Source organism: Alligator mississippiensis, chromosome 10 (genome assembly GCF_030867095.1).
Source record: "Alligator mississippiensis isolate rAllMis1 chromosome 10, rAllMis1, whole genome shotgun sequence".
NCBI classification, from domain to species: Eukaryota; Metazoa; Chordata; order Crocodylia; family Alligatoridae; genus Alligator; species Alligator mississippiensis.
The window spans coordinates 38,404,533-38,427,556 of record NC_081833.1 but is presented as its reverse complement, the minus strand read 5'-3'; the positions used below and the strand labels follow the sequence as shown (position 1 = coordinate 38,427,556).

The 23,024-nt window shown below is 45.4% G+C and overlaps 1 protein-coding gene across 4 annotated transcripts in view; it reads left to right on the top strand.

Annotated features, from left to right (window-relative positions):
- Window positions 1–9,000: 9,000 nt before the first annotated feature.
- Window positions 9,001–23,024, top strand: part of KIFC3 (kinesin family member C3) — a 43,411-nt gene continuing 29,387 nt past the window's right edge. For 2 of the 4 annotated variants that reach the window (XM_019497305.2, XM_014597065.3), the window contains exons 1-3: window positions 9,003–9,118; window positions 10,490–10,607; window positions 17,229–17,415. In XM_019497305.2, the coding sequence (XP_019352850.1) occupies window positions 17,286–17,415 (130 nt within the window). In that variant the 5' untranslated portion in view covers window positions 9,003–9,118; window positions 10,490–10,607; window positions 17,229–17,285. Of the gene's footprint in view, window positions 9,119–10,489; window positions 10,608–10,686; window positions 11,008–17,228; window positions 17,416–23,024 lie in introns of those variants that run through there. The other 2 variants (XM_019497306.2, XM_006271693.4) reach the window with 2 other exon arrangements.

The window sequence follows — 23,024 nt, the reverse complement described above, 5'->3', positions numbered from 1 at the left end:
CTAAGCCTGTCTGTCTGTCCATAATGCCTTCTTCATGCTCTGATTGGCTGATGGAAACAGAGTAAAAAGTATCGCAAAAGTATTTTTGTGATACCATTTATTGGACCAATTTTATGTTTATGAAGTCTGTTTATGAAGTCTGTCCATTTAGCCACTTAATGGATGCTTAATGTTTCACCTAGCAATCAAAACACTATTCATTATAATTCCAACATTCGCTGGAATGTCAAATCCTGTTTGCTGAACCAGTCTTCATGATTTTCTACAGGACAAGCAGCTGTCTGCCCTACATGAAATTCTTGCCAAAACCTGCAATTAATTTGTACCTCAACAATCCTTAATTTCTTCCAAGAGCTCCCACTAATATTTAGGTGAAAAAATGCCATGTGCTAGATGCTTAAAGGGCTTTAGTTTTCTGCTTAAATAGGAACAAAGTGTTTAGAAAGGCACCAAATCTTTTTATTTGTTAGGTACAGCAGGCAATTACAGCACAAGGGCTAAAGTGGGTTGTGCTGTGCACTAAAGAGAGCTACAACATAATCTTTTTCCTGTCTCCCAGTAGATCACATTCCATAAAGGTCCGTGCAGCTTCCATGGTATGCATTAGTTACATTCCTATAGGAGAAACATGTAGCACTGAAACATGCAGCAATATATATCAGTCGTAGCATCTAACTGGGATGCTCAGTTTCTTGGAGCAGTATTTGGTCACTTTAATTAAGTCCTATTTTTCTCAGAGGCTAGTGCTGATCTTTGAACTGCCTTACAAGGGAAGAATGTGAAGAAGCCGCTTGAAGAAGAAATAGTCACCTGTACCTAGAGATTCTTGAGAAAGCTCTATCTGCTCATGCTCTGTACCCACCTTCCCCTCCTCTTTAGAATTCCAGTTACCGCCTCACACCTGATGAGGCAGTGGAAGTAGCAGAGGCAACTATGCTGATATGCTGCTCTAGCTGGCACTGCTGTGAGGCATTCCTATCAGGCTGTGCAGCCAGTACATCCCTAAGTGTCAATGTGCAGAGTTCCCCTCAAGAGCACACACCAACTGCTGAAGCTTCCTTAGCCTGATGAAGGGTTTTTGAACCCGAAAGCTTGCTTAATAACTATTCTCCAACCATTTGGGCTGGTCTAATAAAAGATATCAAATTCACCCAAGGAACCTTGTCTGCCGAGTTCCCCTCAAGGAGCTTTACTAACAGATAAGTACTAAGTAGCCTACATATTTTTAAAAGGCCAATCTCTTGATTTTTTTTTCCCGGGGACCTAACTCATGATTTTTTTATATGCTTGGGTGTAGCAGTATTGAATAGACCTACCTGCACATTCATATTTTTGTGCCAGTCTGACTTCTCTAAACTAATAAATGCCTACACAATCCTTGTTAATTTAGAAACAGCACTAATGCAGTTGTTACAAACCTTATACACAATGCATAATTCCAGTATTACCATAAAAAAGCCCTGAGCATTCAAAAGACAGGAAATTGCTTACTAGTTAAAAATAATTTACACAAATATTCTATTATCCTTACATCTTATAAATTAATGACAAAATGATATTACAGTTGTTTTTTGGAATGTGTAAAGCAACTTTTTGTGTGTCAGTACTATCATTACATCAAATGAATGACTGCAAAGTTAATAGAAATTTTATGTAAAATACCTCACTATTTCCTGTATCTTTAAATCTAACATTAATGATGTAGCTACATAGATTACAAAATAATTATACTAATTATTTTAATTCTGTTAGCACTCTTGTGTGGTTCTGTTGTCCTTTAAGTTCTTCTTCTATTAAGGGCCTGAGCTAAAGCCCTTTGAAGACAATGGAACAGTTCTTGAATGGGGTCTGCTGTCTCCCAACTATGAACAATGTGAGCACGTGTGCAACTGATTTCAAAGAGCCTATTCATGTATTTAATGTACTAAACCACTTAAGCCCATGATTCTTAACCAGGGTGCCTTGAGATCCTTCTAAGGGTGACTCGTGATAATAGTAGCACGGTTAGGTATGCAAACACTTACATGACTCACAAAATAAGCCCAGAGATTTCAAATAAGAATCTATAGCATCAAACACATTCTAACTTGTTGTAGTCTTTCTGAATTATCTGCAACAGAAGAATTGCTTTAGTATTTTTCTGTGGTTAAAAAACAAGTGAAAGCTAGAGCTGGCTTTTTTCCAAAGGGTGCATTGAGTTTAAAAAGATTGAGACCCACTGACTCAAGTGCATTGTGGAGTCTGGGCCCACATACATATATGGGAGGAAGGCAAAGCTTTTGAAATGAAAGTGAAATTCAGGAGAAGATGGGCAGTACCTTAAACAGATGGTTTCAAGGCAGAGGCAGCTGTGGGAGTATGGGGCTGATGTAGTTAATGTGCTCTGCCAGAAATTCATTTGCTATTTGCAAGTTAGACCTGTCCACTGAGGATCACTGCAAGGGATGCAGGTGAATGCAGAGATATTTCATCTTCATGGCGGTTATTAGCAGCAGCATTTTCCCTCTTGTACTGTTAGAATGGACTGCTGGGGTGAATGGGTCTACAGCAAATGCAAAAAAGGTAACGAGGCTTGAAAAACCCATGAATAACTTTAACCAAAACAAAAAGTTCATGTTTATTTTCTCTTCCCCTCTCTTACAGATTATTTTTTTTCCTCTCCCATCATCCATGAAATATGTTAGTGATACAAAATGAAATTTAACATGTACCTAATTCTAGAGTTCAGAGTTTTTCACTTGGAACAATAAAGACCTTAATCAGCTACAATGAGCATGAGTGTATCTGCTAGGGAGAATATTATGATGGCAGCAAAGCTGAATGAGCAGAGATTGAATCCCCTTTCCCTGCTCCCCCCCAAGGAAAACCTGATATACCCTCTCATGGGGGATATACCATCCATGACTTAATTCAGCAGTGTGGGAGAAGAAGGGAGCTGTTAACTAAATTCTCTGGCACATAAAGAAAGCATTCATTGCTTTCTAGTGGACCCATGATGCTTTCTCTGTCAAACAATACTAGACTTCTATAATAAAATGCTTTCCACACGGAGTGCGCCTTTCACCTTCAAATCACTAAAAACTTATCAGTTATTAGGAAGTAAATCAGTCTGGTGCAGAGGGCCAATGCAATCCCTATAAACCCCTTAATGTTTCCCAACAGGGCTTCAGCCAAAGAATGTCTGCCCTTAATGAATGTAATGTGTCACCACTCTTGTGACCATTATTCTTCTGATTAAAGCAAGAAAAAATTTGATCAAACAGGAAAGTGACTGGGCAAGTCAAATAGAAAATCAGCAACAGAACCAGTAATGGAATTAAAATAACTGGTCTTTTAGTCCTTAGTTTTAATGGCAAAGCCCTTCTAATGGCAGGGAAAGCTGCTATCCTAACAATTCCCAGTTGGAGACACCTAATGGAGTTGTAAGGAGATGGCAATCATGTGGTCAGTTTTGAGTAGCACCTTTGTATATTTGCCATAGGCTGGAGAGCTGGAACTTTGGCTAGGATCAGCTGGGTTATGACCTTTAGTGGTATGTTTCCACAAAATGTATGTATTTCAAGTTTGAAGTTGAAGTGAACTGTAAAAATGATGGCAGTATTTGGGATGCTAGTATGGTGAGGTGTTCATTTACACTGCTGTGGGAGATGCCAGCTATTGCTAGTCAACTCTAAGAACTGAAATATTGTGATCCAGCCTTTTAAATCATGAGATTCTTTCAAAAAAAAAAAAAAAAAAAGAAGGTACTTTGCTTTCTGAAATTATCACCTTTAAGTTATGTTTTCATGCATTTCTTCAACCATGAGGGCTAGAAATAACCTTCTTAAATCTAAGATTTGTCCTTCTCTACTTATATCTTAGGGCATCACTTTTCTCCAGAAGCTGGGGCTTTAGATTAAAAGAATAAAAATCATGAGAGTTGGCCACACTTAGCCTCTGCTCACATTGTAGAGAAGGGAAGAGACTGGAGAAGGACAAAGGAAAAGATGAAATTTATTTTTACACCCTGCCTGCTTCTCACAGGATAATCCCCGACCAAATCTTTTAATTACCAAGTACTTGGTTGCATTCAGCCACGTGGCTCTTCGTCTGCATTCCTTTCATTTTGAGTACAGGAGAAGAGAAACATGTTTTTGTCCAGTGGGTCCTGCCTTTCTCCACTCCCTCCCAGTGAATAGCATCGAGTGCCTAGATTCAAATCACCATCATTGCTAGCCAAACCCTTAAAATGCAAGTGGTTATAAAATATGCTTTGAGAAATGTTTTATGTCTAGTTGAGAGAGGAGCATTTCAAAGGAAAGCACAGTACCATATCTGGGTGGAAAAATCAAATGCACATACAGCCTCACAGTTGTTTGCCTCAAGTTGGCAAATAAGCCTTGCCTTTTCCTTTGCTCCTGCTGCCAAGATGGTTAGTGTGAGAAGGAGCTGGGTTACTGCTGAGGCAGCACAAAGCCCCAAAAAGCACTGAACCTCATTCAGTCACTTTGGCTAAGTACAGACAGTCAAAAAGCCTGAGGCTGAATTGATTCAGTCTTTGCAGGGTAGTCTAAACTGCAAAGATAGAACCAATAAACAAATGAACAGACATTCACTTTTGATTCAGGAAATGCAGCCACATGTCTGCAGTGGCTCAAGTCAGAAGCCAGGGGGTGCTACAGCATGGCTCTCTGGCACATAGGTAGCATGGGCTGTGTGTTCACTTCTTCTTCCTGCTGCCCCCGAGGTCTCTGGGATTTGCAGTCCAGAATCACAGCAGCAGGACTCTGCAGGGTTGCTTATCACTTCCTCTTCCAGGTGTCTCTGGGATTTGTAGTCCAGTTACAGCCAACAGTAAGAAGGGCAGGGCAGCTCTGTACTCGGCAGAAGGGAAGTTTAACTCCCCTCCCTGCCCCCAGGGGTTTACCTTCAGGGGCCAGTGAGCCAGCCCTCACTGCTCCAGCTAGGGAGCAGGGGGCAGGGCAAACCCTGCTCTCTGAAGCAGACAGCCAAGCCCAGCCCAGGGCTGCAAAATACTGGGATGCTGGGGGACTCTGACTTAACTTGAACCATGCTGATTCTGGTAAAGACAGCAATGATGAGGCACAGGAGAACCAGGTCAACTGTATGCTGATGGGCAGGGCTGTCTCGGGGGGGCAAATCAGGGCAACCACCCCAGGACCTGTGCTTTGGGGGGCCCTGCAGAGCTGGGCAGAGCGGCAGCTCCCCACCCACCTGCTCGCTATCCCCCACCCTGAACTGCTGATGCCGGCAGTGTCTTTGGGCCTGGGGCTCATGGGATCGGAGCGGGAGCAGGGCCCCACATGGCCTGATTTGCCCCAGGCCCTGCACCTTGCTTGGGTCAGCTCTGCTGATGGGTATGGTTTTGAGGCTGGATTCATCATGGCTGACTGAAAGCAGCTGCAGGGCAGGTGTGTGGATCCCATAGGGAATTTGCCTGGTACAGGAGCTCCTGACTCCAGGCACGGAGCCAGCTTTCTCAGCTCTGCACAGTCCTATGCCAAAGTCCTAGAAGGTGAGGGACAGTGTTGAGTGGTAGACTAGAAGCAGGAAGGAGGCTGGAAGGCAGGAGTAAGAATTACCTACATTGCAGCAGTTCTCTTTTATTGTAAACTCCCCTGGGGTCAATGCAGCAGGGACATGATACAGGGCTGCCCTATACAAGGAGCTGCATTGGCTCTTGCAGCCACTGAGCAAGGGAACTAAAAGTAAGCTTGGCTCTGCCCTGCAGCAGAGAGAAAATCTATCCTGGTTGTTCAAAAAAAGAACAAATGTTCTCTTTGCCCTTTCAGGGCACATGGCTATATGTCTTTTCTCTCTTCGTTTTCCTCAGTGCCTTTTCCACTGGTGTCCATTGTACTTCTCAACAGCAAAAGTTAAAAGGGAGAAGAGGAAGGGTGGGAACCACATTCCTCTAAGGCAGGGGTGGGCAAAATGCGGCCCGAGGGCTGGATGCAGCCCACCAAGCCATTCTATCCGGCCCACAGGGCCCCTAAAAAATTTAGAAAATTAATATTTATCTGCCCTGGGTTGCCTGTCATGTGGCCCGCGATGGCTTGCTAAAACTCAGTAAGAGGCCCTCTGTCCAAAATAATTGCCCACCCCTGCTCTAAGGTCAGATTTATGCTATAAACTTTTGCTATGTTGGTCAGGAGTCTGATGAGATCTGATTTGTGACCAAATTGCCACACTACAAGGGCAAGTGTAGATGCAGTTATACTGGTAAAACTGGATTTTACCAACAGCTTATTTCTCTTTCTGGAAGGGTAAGGAGCTATAAACTAAGCCATCAAAAAGCATGGTTTTGCACATGGGTGACTGGTGCCTCCTGAGTTTGGTAGGGGCACCAGCAAGCTGATCACTGGTGGCAAAACTGGAAGTGTTGCTGGCACTTTTCTCAGTGCCCCAACTCCCCGGCTGGCACCAATCTCCCAATCTTGGGGGGGACACCAGCTGGTGCGTTTCTTGGCGCCCCCACTCCCCAGTCAGTGAGGGCCAATCTTAGGGGTTGCATATGCTTCCTCGTGTTCCCCCTACACATTGCCTATGAGTATAAGCTGTGTCAGATATACTATCCCAGCAAAGCAGGATAGTTATACTGGCAAAGTTAGCTAAAAGTAGACCTGCCTTTAGTAAATTACTAGTTCCAGGGATTTTTTTCTAAGCCACCTGCAATGCATTACTTATGTTGTAATTGTAGGAAGAAACTACATGAATGTTATTTTAAAGTCACTTTTTGCCCCTCTACAAGCAAATGTAGAACTAGTAATTTATTACTCCTGCAATTTGTGGAAAAGGGAAGGACTAGTATGTGGTTAAAGTATAGGACTGGGAATAGGCTCTTTGGATTTTACTTTCAACTCTGCTATAAACATGTGATGACACATGCATCACTATTCCCCTTTCTTTTGCATTTGCTTCCCCATCTGAATCTATAAAATAGGTATTTGGTCTTGCTTAAGGTTGGCAAAATGCCTTGAGATTCTCAGATCTAAGGTGCCATCGATGTGCAAAGTATTGCAATGTATTGGGTCATTGTCAAGTAAAAAGTATACTGTGTTAAAAATCCCTCATCTGTTTTACTTACTAATTTGAGATTGTGAAAAATTCAGATGCTTGGACTAGGGTTGGCAAGATGGTCATTTGACTGATTAAACATTGTCAACTGACCAGTCAACTGACTACATATTTTTGACCCATCAAAGATTATAGCAATTTTACATCCCCCCCCCACACTTTTGTAGCTTTTTTGACAGAAATATGATTTTTTACAATTGGATCTTTTTTTACACATTTCTTAATGGAAAATTTGTGCATTTCTGTGTGTTATTTGGACCTATTAGCAATTTTTTTTACAATTTTTGACTGATATTTGACTGGTCAGTTGACTGAACTTTATTTGATCCGTCAAATACCCACCCTACCATGCATGGCTATCCTGAGTAAGTAAAACAGTTGACAGGGAGTAAGGCATACCTGTTTGTTTTGTTGGTTTTTTGCTCTCTTGGGGAATAAAGAGAGTGAAAGGAATAAGACTTGTGGGGAAATACATAGTTTCGCGGGAGCTCTGCAGGTTGAGTTTTGCTGGGAGCTGTTGACTTCAGCAGATTTGACTTTTGGAATGTGCATCAGAGAGGCACTTAGTGACAGGCAATGGGGTTTTCTGGCTACCTGTATAAAGCAAAATGATAATCAAATGCAGAGTAGCCTACCCTGGCTGCCGCACACTGGAACCATAGAACCCATGGGCAGATCTAGAATTTTGGAAAGCGAGGCAGAGATGGTGACATTCACCATAACATATAAAACAACACACATTTTCTTCCAGGTAAAAATATACAGGAAGCTCTACTAATATGCTGAAGGCCCCTAGGGCTATGTTATTTAGTTTAAGAATGAACAAAAAACACACAACTTCATTGGAAGGAGCCCAGAACCATCTGCAGTGCTGTGGAAAAGGGGCTTCCTTATATGGAGCAGCTAACAGACAAGGGAATAAAAGGATGGCTTGATGGGTGGAACATCAAGACAATTAAAAAGAGAGGGTGGTTAACACTGGGCTGAGAAGGGATCAGGTAGATAATGAGCCAGGAAGTCAACTGGCTCCCTCAGCACCAGGCGACTAGAAATGCTGCTGCCACTGCCAGGCAGCTGGTTTTAAACTCTGGGTTTAGCAGGAATCAAGGGAGGGGGGGGAGTTGCAACTGCACCAGTGCAGCACCCTCCTAGACCCCCAGACGCATAGGGTTGGCAGGGACCTGTGGGGGTCCTCTGAGCTGATGACAAGGAGTATTTTAAAATAATAAAAAAACAATAAGGATACTCCCACAGACAATCTTTCTTTGAGAGGTAAAGCATTTAGTAACAGCTCTCTGCCTTGGGTGTCGAGCTGCAGGAACAGAAGGAGCTCGAAGCTGCCTCCGGGAGGCCGCTCTTCAGTTTTCACTCGGTCTTCGGCTAGGGAAGAGCAAGGCTGAAGGCAGCCATGTTTCCGCTGCAGACCCAAGGGCCCTAGCGCTGGGCTTTTGTTTTTTAGCACTGAGCGTGGCTTCCTTTTTGAGACCTCTGTGTTCCCCTTGTGCCTCGCCTTTGCCCCCCTCGCAGCGCGGGGCGCCTCTGAAGGGGTCTCGGGGCACCCGCGGGCGAGGGTATTGCGCGGGGGGTCTTTCAAGTAACACTGGTGCATTATTAGAGCCTCTCAGCACGTGCGGCTGCGGCCGGGGCACAGCACAGCGGAGGCAGGAGGGCGCGTGCCGCGGTGGCCGCCAACGCCCAGGGACACGGGACCGGCAGTGGCCCCGGCCCGGCCCGGCCCGGCCCAGTCCGCCCGGGGGTGCGGTGCGGTGCGGTGCGGTGCGGCCGAGCGGTGGCTGCGCTGCGAGAAGCGGGTCGCCATAGCAACCGGCAGCGACTGGAGTCAGTCGTTTCCTGTGGAAAAGTGTCCGTGGGGGGAGCCGTCCCGCCCCGCCCCGCCCGGCTCGGCGCGGCGCTGACAGCGGGAGAAGGGGGCGGCTACGGCCGGGCGACCCGCGCGGCATCAGCCGCCGCCTCCCGCCCCAGCCGCGGCGGCGGGATCGCGGCCGCCGCCCTGCTCTCCGGCCCGGCCCCGCGGGCACAGGTCGGTGCGGTGCGGTGCGGTGCGGTGCGGGACGGGACGGGGCGGGGCGGTAGCAGGGGCGTTCCCCGCCCGGACAGTTCTCCTCATAGCCACTGCGCTGCCCCTGCCCGGGAGGTGTGGCAGTGCCTAGGTACCCGCCAGCCTGGCTTGGTCTCCGCTAGTTTGGGAGGCCTGGAGCAGAGCGCAGGGCTGCGGTGACCCCTTCTTTCATCTGATGCCCTTCATGCCGCCCCCCCCTTGCCAAGCCCCAGGCCTGTTTCTGTAGCTGTTCTGTTTGGCGGGTTCATCTTCAGGGCCGGGTCCCTCCTTCCACCCAGCGTTTGGGTTTAGAGGCAGAACAAAGCCTCCAGGCAGGGGCTGGGGGCACTAGGTGTCCAGGGCTGGTTCCCGGGTGCTTTCTCCACAGGGGACCCAGTGGGCAAGCTGCACAGGACACAGGTGGGCATGCTGGCAGTGTGCATTGATCCTGAGCCATCCCACTGAGGCCGGATACGAGTAAACCCTGCCAGTCCTTCATCATCAACCAGAGAATTTAAAAAGGGCTGTGCAGTGGGTGAAGCAGTCCTTCCCCGGCTGAGCGAGACTGGGGGCTAAAGAGGTCTGAGCATCTAAGGGCAGCTGCACCTCTTCGTGGATAAGACTTCTCTCTCGCTGACTCCCCTGCCTTCTTCCAACCTCTGTAGTGTTCGTTCTGTAGCCTGGCCTGATAATGCTCTGATTAAAGACACATAAGGCCAGCACCAAGTCAGATCACCAGCATCAAATGAGATTTAAATTGCAAGCATGTAAATTAGAGGGTATTCTGCTGAAGAGGAAACCAGTGCAAGATGCTCTCTCTGAATTACAACTGCATATTTTCAGTTGATTTATTTGTATTGTGATAACTCTTGAAGGCCTCTGCCAGGATCACAGCATAGTGTGGTAGAGAGCAGAGCTGGTAAAAGCCTGATGTTTGTTTCTTGGTCCTTGTGCTTGGTGATGCGCAGATTCGTAGGAAGGCTGCTGGTTCATCTTGTCATAGGAACACGCTCCCTCCCCAACCCAGGGGCAGTGGATGATCTCTGCCCTGAATAACTCATGATCTAAGAAGTTATTAAACCAAATTTTAGTAGTGAAAGAAGCTGGAAATAAGAGAGGAATTACTGGGTGAATGATGAGCACAGTGTGTGTAAAATCTGTTTTTCAGTATTTCTTGTAATAAATCCCTAGCATTAAATCTGGATAGTTGCAAGATGGTTTGGGGTTAGGGTTGAGTTTGCGGCACTGCTGTTTGCATAACCTGCTGGAGTATTTCACCTTGGACTGTTACCTTTCTTCAGCTGGTATTTGATCCAGTACTGACCCCAAACCTTTCTTTGCACTGATTCCCAGGCCCTGAGGTGCCGGTCTGCTTGGGAACCCTATGCCATGATTACATCTTGCGAGACCTGGGATTGGAGACTCAATCTCTCAGAGAGAGACCTGTGGAAAAAGGACCTCCCTCTAGACGGTGAGTATCATGCAATGGCTCATCCTCCTTCCATGCCCGGCCCACTCCTGCTCCTGCCCTTTCTCACACTCTGGCAAGGAGAGACTTGAAAACCAGTGAGTCCACATTTCTGACATTGTTTTTCAGATGTCAGAGATGAAACTAAGATTTGGGGAAACTGATTCCCATACAAATGTAGGCTGTTAGGTAACAACAGGATTCAGCTGATAAAGGTGCTGCTGTGCTGAGGGTGCTGCCCTCTCTTCTAATGAGAAGCCTTGGGAGAAAAGTTAAATTTTAACACGTGAAAGAAATGATTATCTGTGATTTGTACAACAAAAAAACACGTGGCTTCTGGTCGTCCTTCATCTCGGCTCCTTGGAAGGGTGTGTTGTCTCCCAACCGCATATAAACCAAATAGGTAAGTTTAGTTTTTGTGTGGTGTTCCACAGGGACTGAAATGTTTTCAAAAAGCAGCTGAAAGAACTGAAAGCTGCTTGTTGAAACCTGCCGCTGCTTGTCTGGGGTTCCACACAGCTAGCGCTGTTGTCTCATGCTAGTCTCGGACTTCAGGGTCACTGTGGGGCTAAATGCTAATGCCAGGCTTCTGGAAGAGATATTTTTGATGGGAAACTTACTGTTTGCTCTGATATTTTAAGTTCTTAAGCTTTGGCAGTAGCTTATCTGACAGTTGTACCTGCTTTGATATAGAAAGGTTGTTTTAACTCTTGCCGACCATAAAAATATGTTTGAGAGGCAGGGCAGTTGCGGGGGTGGAGGGGTTGAAAATGCATTTTTTCTCATTTCCTCACTGACCTTTCTGCATTCCTTTGGTATTAGGTGGACAGGATGGTGGGTATTGAGGAACAGAAAGGTGGAGAGTGGATGTTGTGTGTGATTAAAATCTGGCTATGTCCTGCTTGGTGCTGAAATAATAAGGCATACTATTTGCATATACACATCACTAGTCATCCTACGATCCACAAGTTCTTTTGAAAACATTAGTTCTTTTTCACTGTATGAAATATCATTGTTCCTATATACAGACAGTTAAAGAAACATAGTGAGAGATGAAGTGATTTAGCAGAAATTATCCATCTGTCTCTGCCCTTACAGCTTTTGTCACCTTTAGTCTCTTGAGTGCTTTTCAATTACAGTATTTAAAAACCAAAACTGTAACAAGAGTCTCTCTCTGTTACTTTCCCAATTACAAAATAAATTACTTTGATTAATTGATGGTAGGGGGTTGTGTATTCATGATGGAGATGAACTGATCAAGGAAAATCTAAATCAAAGAGAGAGTTTTGCATTTAGTTCTGAACGTTTTATTTATTTATTTTCCAGAAACTGGTTCCGAAGTGCAGGTTTTGTTCCTCTCACTTACAAGTTTTCCTCTGCTGGCTGGTGTATTAATTGTCTGAATGCGAAATAGCTGTCATAGATAGTGATGGTCACAGAGGGAGAAGTATTCTCTTGGGTAGCTTGTGCCACTTTATGGCGATAAAGTTGAGGTCATGATGATTTGTGTTACTTAAGCAGAGAGTTGCTATGATTTTGTAGCAGCTAAAGCTTTTTCAGGGCCTTGGGCTGCATTTTTAGTTGGAATGATTTATAATCAAGCCCAGACGTCACTGGCGAGTAGTTCGCCATGACCAACCCTTAGCATGGACTATAATCTCTTGTCCACTTGGAGGTGTCTTTTGCAAATTTAATGATTCATGTATCCAGTACTACTGAGCAATACCCCAAAGCATCACCTTACAGTTTTGGGATAATAGATGCTTGTGAGGACTGGGGATGATGCTGACAAGACAGGTTCTTTAAGGTGCTTCCGTCTTACCAGCATCATTTCAGCCTTCCTTGGGATCATCCCAGCTGAGCATTGAGAGAGCTGTTAGATGATCCTTCTTCCTTCCCCACCCCCAAGGGAGCTTTTCTCTTAATTTGGGCTAACAGTGAACAGAACAGTGATTTTGCTTCTAGATTGTCCTGTCTGGTTCTGGTTCTGTGGTGAACAGAGCATGTGGTATGAGGTAAGGTGTGGGAAGATGAGGTAAGCCAGCACTTCTGTACCTGCACTCTTAATCAGACAGGTTTCTGTGATACAGATCAGGTCAGACAACTTATTTTGGGTAAGATCTTTGATAGTGAAGTCACATGGCAGGCAAATGGCAAAAATAGGAGGAGAACACAGGAGTCCTGACTGCCAGTCTCTTTGTATGAGGTTTTGCCTGAATAGAAAAGTTCAAGTGTCTCCCAGGCTTGTGGATTGAGAGTTTGTATAAATCAGTCTTGGATTCTTTACAGGTTTCTACATAAAGATACAAGGACAGATTGTAGAAGCTACAGTTTTAATTCCCATAACATGTATGGATTTGCTAACAGATTTTACTTGCCCTAGAGGACTCAGGTCTCTCATTAGCATAGCAAACATTTCAATAATGCTTACTTCTTGAATAGTACTTTACATTTTCTAAACAACATGCTAAGAAGAAAGAATGGGTCTTTTGTGAAATGAATATGACAGCACTCTTGCTCACTCAGCTGAAGCTGTATCTTTGCTTAATTTTTCTCAGCCCTTTTCCTCCCCTCCCCCTACTTTAGTATGTGTGAGAGACCTGTGGCTGAGATTTCATACAAAGCTCTCAGTTTCTCCATTAACCTGAAGTATTTTGGGCAGCAGGAGTTGAAAGCTTCACTGTAGTTGTTAATGACTTTGGCTGTGAGCCAGAGAAGGGAGGGGGCTGAATACCAGCTTGAGTTACTAGCATGATGATGGATGACATGGAACAGAATGGGGGGGGGGGGGGGGGCAGAGACAGCTTGAATGAGACCAGATCCCTAAAGGAGACCCTCCTCACTTTTCAGCAAGACAAGGTGTTCCTAGCCAGTCTCCAGTTAGTCAGTTTGTTTAACATTGTTTTTTGTTGTGTGATGGAGTGGAGAGGATTCATTCACCAGTGGCAGTGAAGAGAGCAGCTCTGCCCAGTTTCCTGTGCTGCCTACGGTGGTCCAATGTAAAATCCTCCATATGAACTGGTCTGACCTTGGGGGCCCACACAGCCTCTACCTGACTCTACCGGTAAGGACTCCCTAGCACACTGCAGAGCCAGGGCTCAAGTACTGGTGACCTCTGCTTTCCTGGACCTGTCTAGATTTTTAAATATATTTTACAAGGGAGGGAGAAGAATCATCACTTAAATGTGCTCCTGAGATCTTCAGGTCATCTGTCTGTAATGAAAAGGAGTAAAAATACTAGTTGGATCAGTTCTTACCCCCTTTCCCAAGGAAAACTCAGCTTACATCTCAGGTTTCAAGGTGGCAGCGGGCTGGTGGACTTGTGCGCACTGCACACACAGCCCCATCACAAGCTCTATTCCATGGGCATGTTAGGGTCCTGTCTTCAGAAAAGAAGGGATATGTTAAGAGAGGTGGGCTCTGGCTCATTTGGTCTGCTGAGTGGTTCCCTCGGGATGTTGAAGACAGGATATAAGTCAGCGCGTTCCCTGAAGCTGTTTCTAGGCCTTTAATTGCTCACTTGCCATTCCAGAATCTGAGGTGTAAAAGTTTCCTACAGCCCTCTTTGCATTCTAGTGATATTGGGTTTGCATTGAACTCAGCTTGACTATGGCCCAGAATTGGGGTCAATATCAATACAGGTTCCAATTCCCCACATTAGTAGTAGTGATTTCAACTTCCCAGAGAGCTGCCTGTTGGGATGAACACGATAGGTGTCCTGTTTGGGGAGCTCACAGCTGTTCTAACTAAATATCATGTTTTCCCAGGAGGAAGGCACCATAGGAAATAAAGCAGGAACTCTAGCTAGACAGTAACTGCCAGGCAATTAAAAACAATCCTCTCAAATTTTGGTGCTAGTTTTTAAAACCAGATTTTCCCTTTTCAAAATCCCCTTTATTCTGTTGTGCACTTTGGTATAATCCCCAAATCCATGAATGGAAATGAAAGGAGATTGTTGTGGGGGGAAGAATATCTGAATTGTCTGGAAAGGTTTAGGAAATCAAATCCAGTGAGGAAGTGACAAAGACTTAGTGGAACTTTTGAGACTAATGTTTTCTGTGTTATCCTTGAGCCAGACTGTGATCAGAGGAAGGAGAGGAGAAAATGTATTGCCTACATCTTTTCCCCAAATAAAGGGTTTTGTGACAGTATTTACCATGATGATTACAGGATTGGGAGAGAAGGTGACAGGGTTTTTATATGGAAAGGTTAGAACAAAGAACAGAGGCAGGACTCCTGGGTTCTGTTTTAATTCCTGCCACTAGCTCACTTGGGGCTTTGGTCAAGTCACTTAAACTGTATTTCTTCCAACAGGAAAAATCCTGTGCCTACCTCCTGGGAGATAGGTATTTGTGTATCTTAGCAAATGACCTTTTGTAAAGTGCTTTTAGAATTGGTGTGAAAGGCGCTGTAGGAATCGAGTATCTCATTTGTTGGCTGCAGTTTGAGAATCAGTCCTCCTGCTGCTGCTGAAATTAAATTAAGTTATAATGATCACTTGTCAGTCTGCTTTGTGTATTCCCCTTGCTCAGGCCTTTAGACTGAATGCTGTTCAAGACCGGGACTTATCTCTTTGGCACTGCCCATCTATTGGTTAATGTGTTTGGTTCTTACGTAAGTTGGAAATAATTTCTGAGCAAGGTAGGGGAGTTTTCTCATCTGGGTCAGAGAACAGATTGCACTAAAGCCTTACCTGCCCTGGCAGTTTTCAGGAAATCTAATGCTGTCCTAGGAAATTGCACGGATAATAGGTGATACCAGTACTGAAAGCACTAGTGTGAGTTGGCCAATGGCATTTTTACCACTGGGTCATTGAGACCCATTTTTACCACTGGGTCTTAGCAGGGTTAGAAAATATTCTGTGGTGAAATGGCTCGATGTACTTTGCTCTAACATACATGAATTAACTGATGCTAGATCAGTAGTGACGATTTTCCTTCAAATGATCAATACAGACACAGTTTAAAAGTCTTCTCTGCAGGACATTCTGCTAGCCCTGGCATAGCACCAGAAGTAGTTTGATCAGCATTGTGATAGTGGAAAGAAGCTGGAATGGAGAAGAATGTACAGTTCTTCCTCCCCCCCATCCTTCCCACCATCTCTGAGATACTGAACAATTGATATGTAAATTGGGATTACTGCTGTCTACCCTTCCAGAGTTTATATGCAGTTTTACCCCAAATTAGGAGTTATGCTTGCTCTCATGCTCTGCCTCTGAGCAGTGGCTCATTGTAGTTAAATGATCCATGGATAGCAAATTGGAAATGAGCCTGCAATGTGATACAGCAGCAGAAAAAGCTAGCGCAAAGTTTGGATGTAAAGCTGCATGCCAATGCAACACTTTGTGGAGTGCACAAATGATAGGCTGTAATAAGACTCTGCCTCCGATAGTGTGTAAGGATTTGGGCTCCCCTCTACCACTAAGGGATAGACAGTTTGGAAAGGACACAGGAAATAACGAATATGATCAAGAAGCTGGAGCCTTTGATTTACAAGGAGAGATTAAAGGAATTAAATGCATGCATCCTTATTAAACTAACCATGAAGGAGGGAAGAGATATGACTGATTACCAACATTTGCAAAGTATAAACATGCAGCAGGGCGAGCACTTTAAAATTGTTCAAGGGTTGGGATGTACCTGGAAGGAACAGGGTGAAATTAAATAAAGCAGAATGAAGATTGAATGTCAGCAACACCTTGAAACATTAAGGCTTTTAGGCTCTGGCATAATCTTTGGGAGGCCATGGAGGAATCCCCGTTACTTGGATCATTTGAACTTTGATTGGTTAAAGCACTAGCAAATATAATGAATGTAATATTTTTACACGGGACCATGCTTGAAGTTGGATGGACTAGAGGATTTAAAGCATATTTTCTGTCTCTGGTTTTCAGGTTCTGTCTTGTTTAATGCCTCTTTAAACTATTTTTTCTTTCTTATTTCTCATCAGTCTCTTTGACTTGCTTGATTGCAATCAGGAAATCACCTGGTGTGTGATGAATAAATCTGCCTCTGTCACTGTCATTTGAACATCTCTCTTTCTTTTTTTGTTGCCCTTTATTTTCCTGGCCCCTGTCTGTCTCCTTCTCCCTTTCTCCCCAAAATAGATTCTCTTTTTTCTGAAAAATGAACAGTAGGTTGGATGCTGGCTTTCACATTGTAGTTTGTATTTGAATTTCTGTGTGCCTGCTGCTGCCTGTCTCCTGCATTGCAGCTGACTTCTGGAAATATCAGGGTGATGAACATTGAGAAGGAAGGTGTGGAAGAAAGTAAGGGGACATTCAAGAGCAGGGCACTGAAGCTTTTGAGGGGTGTTGCAGCTGGAGTTCAAGTAGACTGGAGCAGGGACAAGAAACAGTTTGGTATTAGCAGCTGGGGAGCCGACTGGATCAGAGTAGTGTGAAGAAGCAATGAAGATGAGAAGAGGACAAAAATACTGGTACATCTTGAATTCCCATATGATACTATTATGCTTGAAATGATCTCAGTACTCTTGGGCAGAAAGTGTCCTTTCAAAATCACACTTGGCCCCAGAGTCTAGGATGGAAGTCTAGAGGGTATTTGTGCTTCCTGGGTATAACAGTGCCCTTTCAACAGAACCTTGTTATTTATGTGTCTGATGCAGGACCTGCAGGACAAGGTGTGTGAGTACAGGAGTCGGGTGAGGAACAAGGAGACACATATGCAGCTGCACACACGGAGTGAAACCCAGAAGCTGGGCACACAGAAGAAGCTGGGGCCAGGGTCTGCCTCCAACTTTGACACTGCTGCTCAGGGGCAGGAGGCCTGCATCATGAACATTGAGAAAACAGGTAAAGGGGGAGGCATGAGAATAAATGGTAACAAAATCAGAAGGTAGTGGAAAGAGCTGGGGTAGATGGATGTCTTTGTTTTAGAGTGAATGCAGTGACTGTGTTCATTATAAATAGAAGCTGGTCATTTACTAGAAAACTAATTTGGTTAAATGAGGAGCAAATGCAAATCAAGTGTTTACACACAGGTGACAAAATCTCTGCTGATCGCTAAAGACCACTGACTACTTAAAATAATCCTCTGGTCTGAAGCAGAGTAACAGTGTCTGTTTCTTTCTTTTCAAGGAAACTTCTCACAGTTGAATTAGGATCCCTGTCCCTATCCCCAATGCATTGCCTCCCATCCTTGTGATCTTGCTGCCTTGCATCTCCTCAGTTTGTCGCCTGTTCTGTGTAGGGTTACCATATTTCCAGTTTAAAAAAAGAGGACACCTGTTGGGGGGGGGGGGGTAGTGGGTAGTGATATGCCTGTGCCCTGCCCCTGCCCCCCACTCCTAACCAGCAGCCCCCTGCTCCCTGCAGCCCTGCAGTGTCTGTCAGCTGCCCCACCTCTGCAAGCACAACTGGCCCTGGTGCTGCCAGGCTGGTGACACAGCTCCTTGATGCCCCCAGAGGGCCCCCCTGTCCCCTTCCCCCACTGGAAGGGCAGGCGCCTCTCCTGTAGTCCCAGCATCCAGACAACTTTCCCCTAGCCCAGCAGGCACCCCCTCCCCCCCCACTTGGACAGTGCCCAAGCCCTGACCCTTCACCCCCCAGCCCCCCATAGACTTACCTGCATGCAGCTGTCAGAGTTGGTCCTACCACCCTGCCTGGCTGCATGCTGGCCATGTGCACATGATGCCCCCTACCTTCAATTGCCCTCCCATTGCTCCTCCCAGCCCCAAGCAGTTGTTTGCTAGGGCAGGCTGGGATGTGCCAGAAAAAATTTTTAATGGTGAGCAGAGCAGAGTCCTGGACACCTGTTGATTTTTGGATGGAGCTGGGAGGACTCAAAGAGAGGACATGCCCAGGAAAATCTGGATGTATGGTAAACTTAGTTCTGTTTTTTTAGGTGAACATTACTGTCCTGGTTGGTCCACTTTTAAATGTACTGTTTTAAATGTCCTATTCTCATCTGCGATCTCTGTACTATGAGAGAAGATAAAGGGCAGTTAAGTGCACTTAAAGACTGTGGTTCTTGCTTCTTTTCATAATGCGACCTTTGAATTTTAATGGCATTCTCCCTGATGGCCATGCAATTTTTGGGAAGTGTCCATCAGATTGTCTTTTGTTAATAGTCCTTCAGCCCTGTAATTAACCTTTCCTTGACTAGGCTAATGGCTGAAATGGTGATGTAGATTTTACAGGAATGAAGTCTTATTGCTGTTTTGTCTTGTAGTCCATCCTCTTATCTATAGGAGAGTCGAGATGTTATAGGTCTTCTTTTCACATCTGTAACTGTTTGGAGGGTGAGAGTTTTTCATTAATAGTGCATACAGGTGACTACAGAGATGTTAGGCCTGATGCTCTTCCCCCCCACCTATTCAAATACCTCCATTTTATTTGTGGCATTACTTATGACTTTCCCTAGTGGGAGTATAATCAGAATTGGGTGTTACTGGCTTTGGTGAGAGAGGCTAAACAGAAACCGTGTTGGAAGTTAATTTTCATTTCCATTGTTTCCTTATTCCCATCACCAGAAAGTAATTATCTGGGCTTGTCCAGACCTATTGGAGTGAGGCACTCCCCACTTGGCTCTGGTGTAGAATTTATGAGGATGTCTGTGGTAGGCCTATCTGCCTCATGTGGGGCCTAAGGACACTGTGTGTTTGTGCATGTGTGCACATGTATGAGTGCATGAGCCTACACGCCTGCATGTGCATACATGTGAAGGAACACAGGAGTGAAGGAGGATATTACTGTTAAAGAGAGGAATGAGGAATGACAAAAATACAGTAAAGACCCCAAGAAAGAGAAGGAATATTATGGATCTGTTAGCTGGCAAGAGGGAAAGAGACAAATATTGCTAGGGGTAGAGAGAAATATAATGTGCAAGTTTTTATGTAGGGGACCAAATGTATGAAAATGACAGAATCCATATACATTGAGTTTTACCTGGGATTTATCTTCAAGGCTGCAGAACCTCCATCTGTGTTTCTTCTGCATCTGCTGAGTTACTTCCTCTTTTGCTTCCCCTGGGAGCTTGTACACAAGACAAAAATTGCCATTTCTGCAGTTTAGTTGTCATGCTATAACATATAGTTTTTTTTATAATTTAAATGAGTTTGTTATGCTGCAAACTAAACCACATCTGCATCTAGTTTAGTTTGCAACATAGATATTTGTAAGGTTGCAGCCTTTTGATAGCTCATCCTCTGAGAGGTGGGCTGAAGGCAGAAGTGGCAAGGGGCTTGATCCCTTTTTCTTTTTTTGCAGTGCCTGCCTACATCTCCTGTGGCTGGGCGGTGAGCTGCCAGGAGGCCAAGTGGATCTTGAGCTGTGGGGGGCCCCTGTCCTCCACAGTGGCAGCACCCTCCGGGGCCACCTGGGTGGGTTGCTAGCTGCGTGGGTACTGCCTCAGCTCAGGCTTGGGAAACAGTTGGATTGGGTTGGGTGTTGCCTCTGAGCTGGGGCAGCACCTGCCTGCTAGTTGCCTGCGTGGAGGGCCCTGGGGGGTGTTGCCACTGTGGAAGGAAGGACTGGGGCCCCCTGCAGCTCAGGGCCCACCAGTAGCTTGCACCCCAGCTGCAGAAGAGGTGGGCAGGCTCTGTGGGGAATAAGAAAAAGGATTGGGCCCCTCACCACTTTTTTTTTTCCCCAACAGAGCCTGCCCATGCGAGCTGTGGGAGGACCTGGTCCTTCCCTCTGCGATGGCGGTGCCTCCTGGGGCCGCTCGGGTGAAGTGTTAACAAGCTAGGGGCTGCCCCAGCTCAGAGGCAGCACCTACTGGATCCAACTCTTCCCCAAACCTGAGCTGGGGTAGCACCTGCACAGCTAGCGACCCACCCGGGTGGCCCTGGGGCAGGTGCGCCACTGCCATGGAGTGAAGGACTGGCCCCCCTAGCTCAGGGGCCACTCGACCTCCTGGCAGCTCAGGTAGCTACTGGCATCCCATCTGGGTGGCCCCAGGTGGTGCCACCACCACAGAGGGAAGGCCCGGGTTCCCCCATGGCTCAGTGGCTGTATGGCCCGGCAGCAGCTTGTACAGGCAGGTTCCACTGGGAGGGGAAAAAGCGGCAAGGGGCCCAATCCTTTTTTTGGTTTTATTCGTGGAGCCTGCCTACCTCTCCCACAGCCAGGGGGCGAGCTGCCAGTGGGTCCTGAGCTGCAGGGGGCCCCAGTTCTTCCCTCTGTGGCCATGGCACTGCCCAGGGCAGCTGGCTAGTGGGCAGGCGCTGCCCTAGTTCGGAGGCAGCACTGTTCCCCAGGCCTGAGCTGGGGCAGCACCCATGCAGCTAGCACCCCACTCGGGCAGCTGCAGGGGACACTGCTGCCCTGCTCAGCTCAGGGGCTGCTTAACCTGCCGGCAGCTCGCTTCCAAGCTGCAGGAGATGCAGGCAGACTCTGTGGGGAGGAAGGGGGAGGATCATGCCCCTTGCTGTAATAGTAACAGAAGCCCCTAAATTAAAATGGTGGGGTTTTAATCATTGCAATTAAAAATCCACCCTTTCAATTTAGGGGACCACTGCCCTGTCACACTTACATGCATCCCTTGAGACCAGTTTGCTGCTTTCCATGGCTTTTAGTGGCTTCTTCGGTTATACTGCGCCTGAGGAAAATGCTCAGATTAACTTTTTTGCTCAGGCTCACTACATCCAATGCTTCTTGCTCTCTTTTCTTGTTCTGCCTGTAGTTGTAGCAGGCTTCTCTGCTTTACAGACTCTCCATTCCCTGGGATGTGGCTATCAAGGTGCAGTGTAGGAAGGCCCAAGACACAGCAAAGAAACCTATAAATAATTTAAAATCCAGAAAGTGTGAAATGACCTAATATTCAACAGGGCACATTACACCAGCAGCTAGCTACTTTAGCATCTTTTATAATACTGCAGCATTAAATGCCCCATATACATTGTTTAGTCTGATCCATCCTTTCATGTAGTGAGCATGTTTTTTAAGCACTTGTGTACATGTCTGGCTGCAGTCTTTGTGGCATTCAGTGATGGTCACTCTCAAAGTCTTTCAGGTGTTGTATATGTCCCTCCTGGTGTATTGTCTCCCTTGTTTTGAACTTGGGCATATATGGAACACTTCTGTGTGATTAGCTTCCAAACCAGTAAGTCTGCATGGCATATTTTATAATGCAGGCCATGCTATTCTATTGGCAGACCAACTTTTTCTAGTCCTGGCTTTCCCAAGGACACTTTCTAGTTGATAACATATTGGAACAAACGGTACACCCTGGACAAAAGGGGAACATTTTCAAAGGATACAATTATCTCTGTTCTGTGTTTGAATTGATTGTTATGTTTTTTAGATGAATGGCTTAAATTTCCTAGCAGAGGGATTCAGTGTCCCAGCACAAGATTAAAATGGATAATACACTCCGATACACTGGGCTTTCCTACATGCCCTGACACTGCCTTTAATCCCAGTCTAACTCTTTTGAACTAAGAGAACACTCCCAAAGGAAGAGCACTTTGCTTTGATATATAATTTTGCAAGTTCTTTTCTTAATATAAAATCTTTGCAACCCCACCCAGGAGGTGGTATTAGCCCTGTTTTATAGAGCAGGGAACTAAAGTATTAAACAGATTCAAAGTCAATAAAACATGACCGGTGTTTTTAACCACCCAACTTGAGACACTTGAAAGGTGTATTGGGCACCCAGAAACTGAAGCAATCAAAAGCAGTACCCACTTACAAAAATGTTGGCCCACTTTAAATGCCGAAGATCCCATGGTGGAACTAGGATTAGATCTCAGCAATACCTACTTTTTAGCCCGTTGCTCCTTTCACTAACCAGCAACTCTTCTAAATACAAGGCATTATGGTATACAGCTATTATATCATAACACTTCATCTTACAGAGATAGTGATCCAAGCTTCACACAGAAAAAATATCTTGCAGCAAGAGCATTCCTCCAGTTCTTACGTAGCAAGTAACAGAAGCTGCTCGCAACTAGCTAGTCATATGATTACTTGCCCGTCATTTGCCTTCAGAAGTGATACAGGCCTGTGCTGCTTCCAGCACCAGTTAGTTAAAGTTCTTCTCTCCTGGTGGTCACAGGTTCTCCCTTCTCCCCAGCATAGTTTCTCCTAGTCTTACAAAAAACCTAAAGCCAAGCCAATCTTGGTTTATATCCACCTGAGGGTTACCAGGTATTCCAAGGATTAATTTAAATGAGGTATAGTACAGGTAGGTCTCTTTGAACATACTTGATTTTATGAACTTAATAACATTGTTTTTTTTGCATTAATAGAGTTCAGCACTTAAGTTGGGAAATGCTGCAATTAAGATTGCACGTGCAGTTTGAATTCATCTTCCCTTGTGCACGTACTCTGTGATACATTCTTTAATTTAGCAGTGTGATCGCTTGCCTGTTTTTCCTTGAGCAGCTGCTTCATTCATAGAGATTGGGTGCACTCAACTCTAGGGATGATGAATCGGGGTTCTATAATAAAGAAAGCTG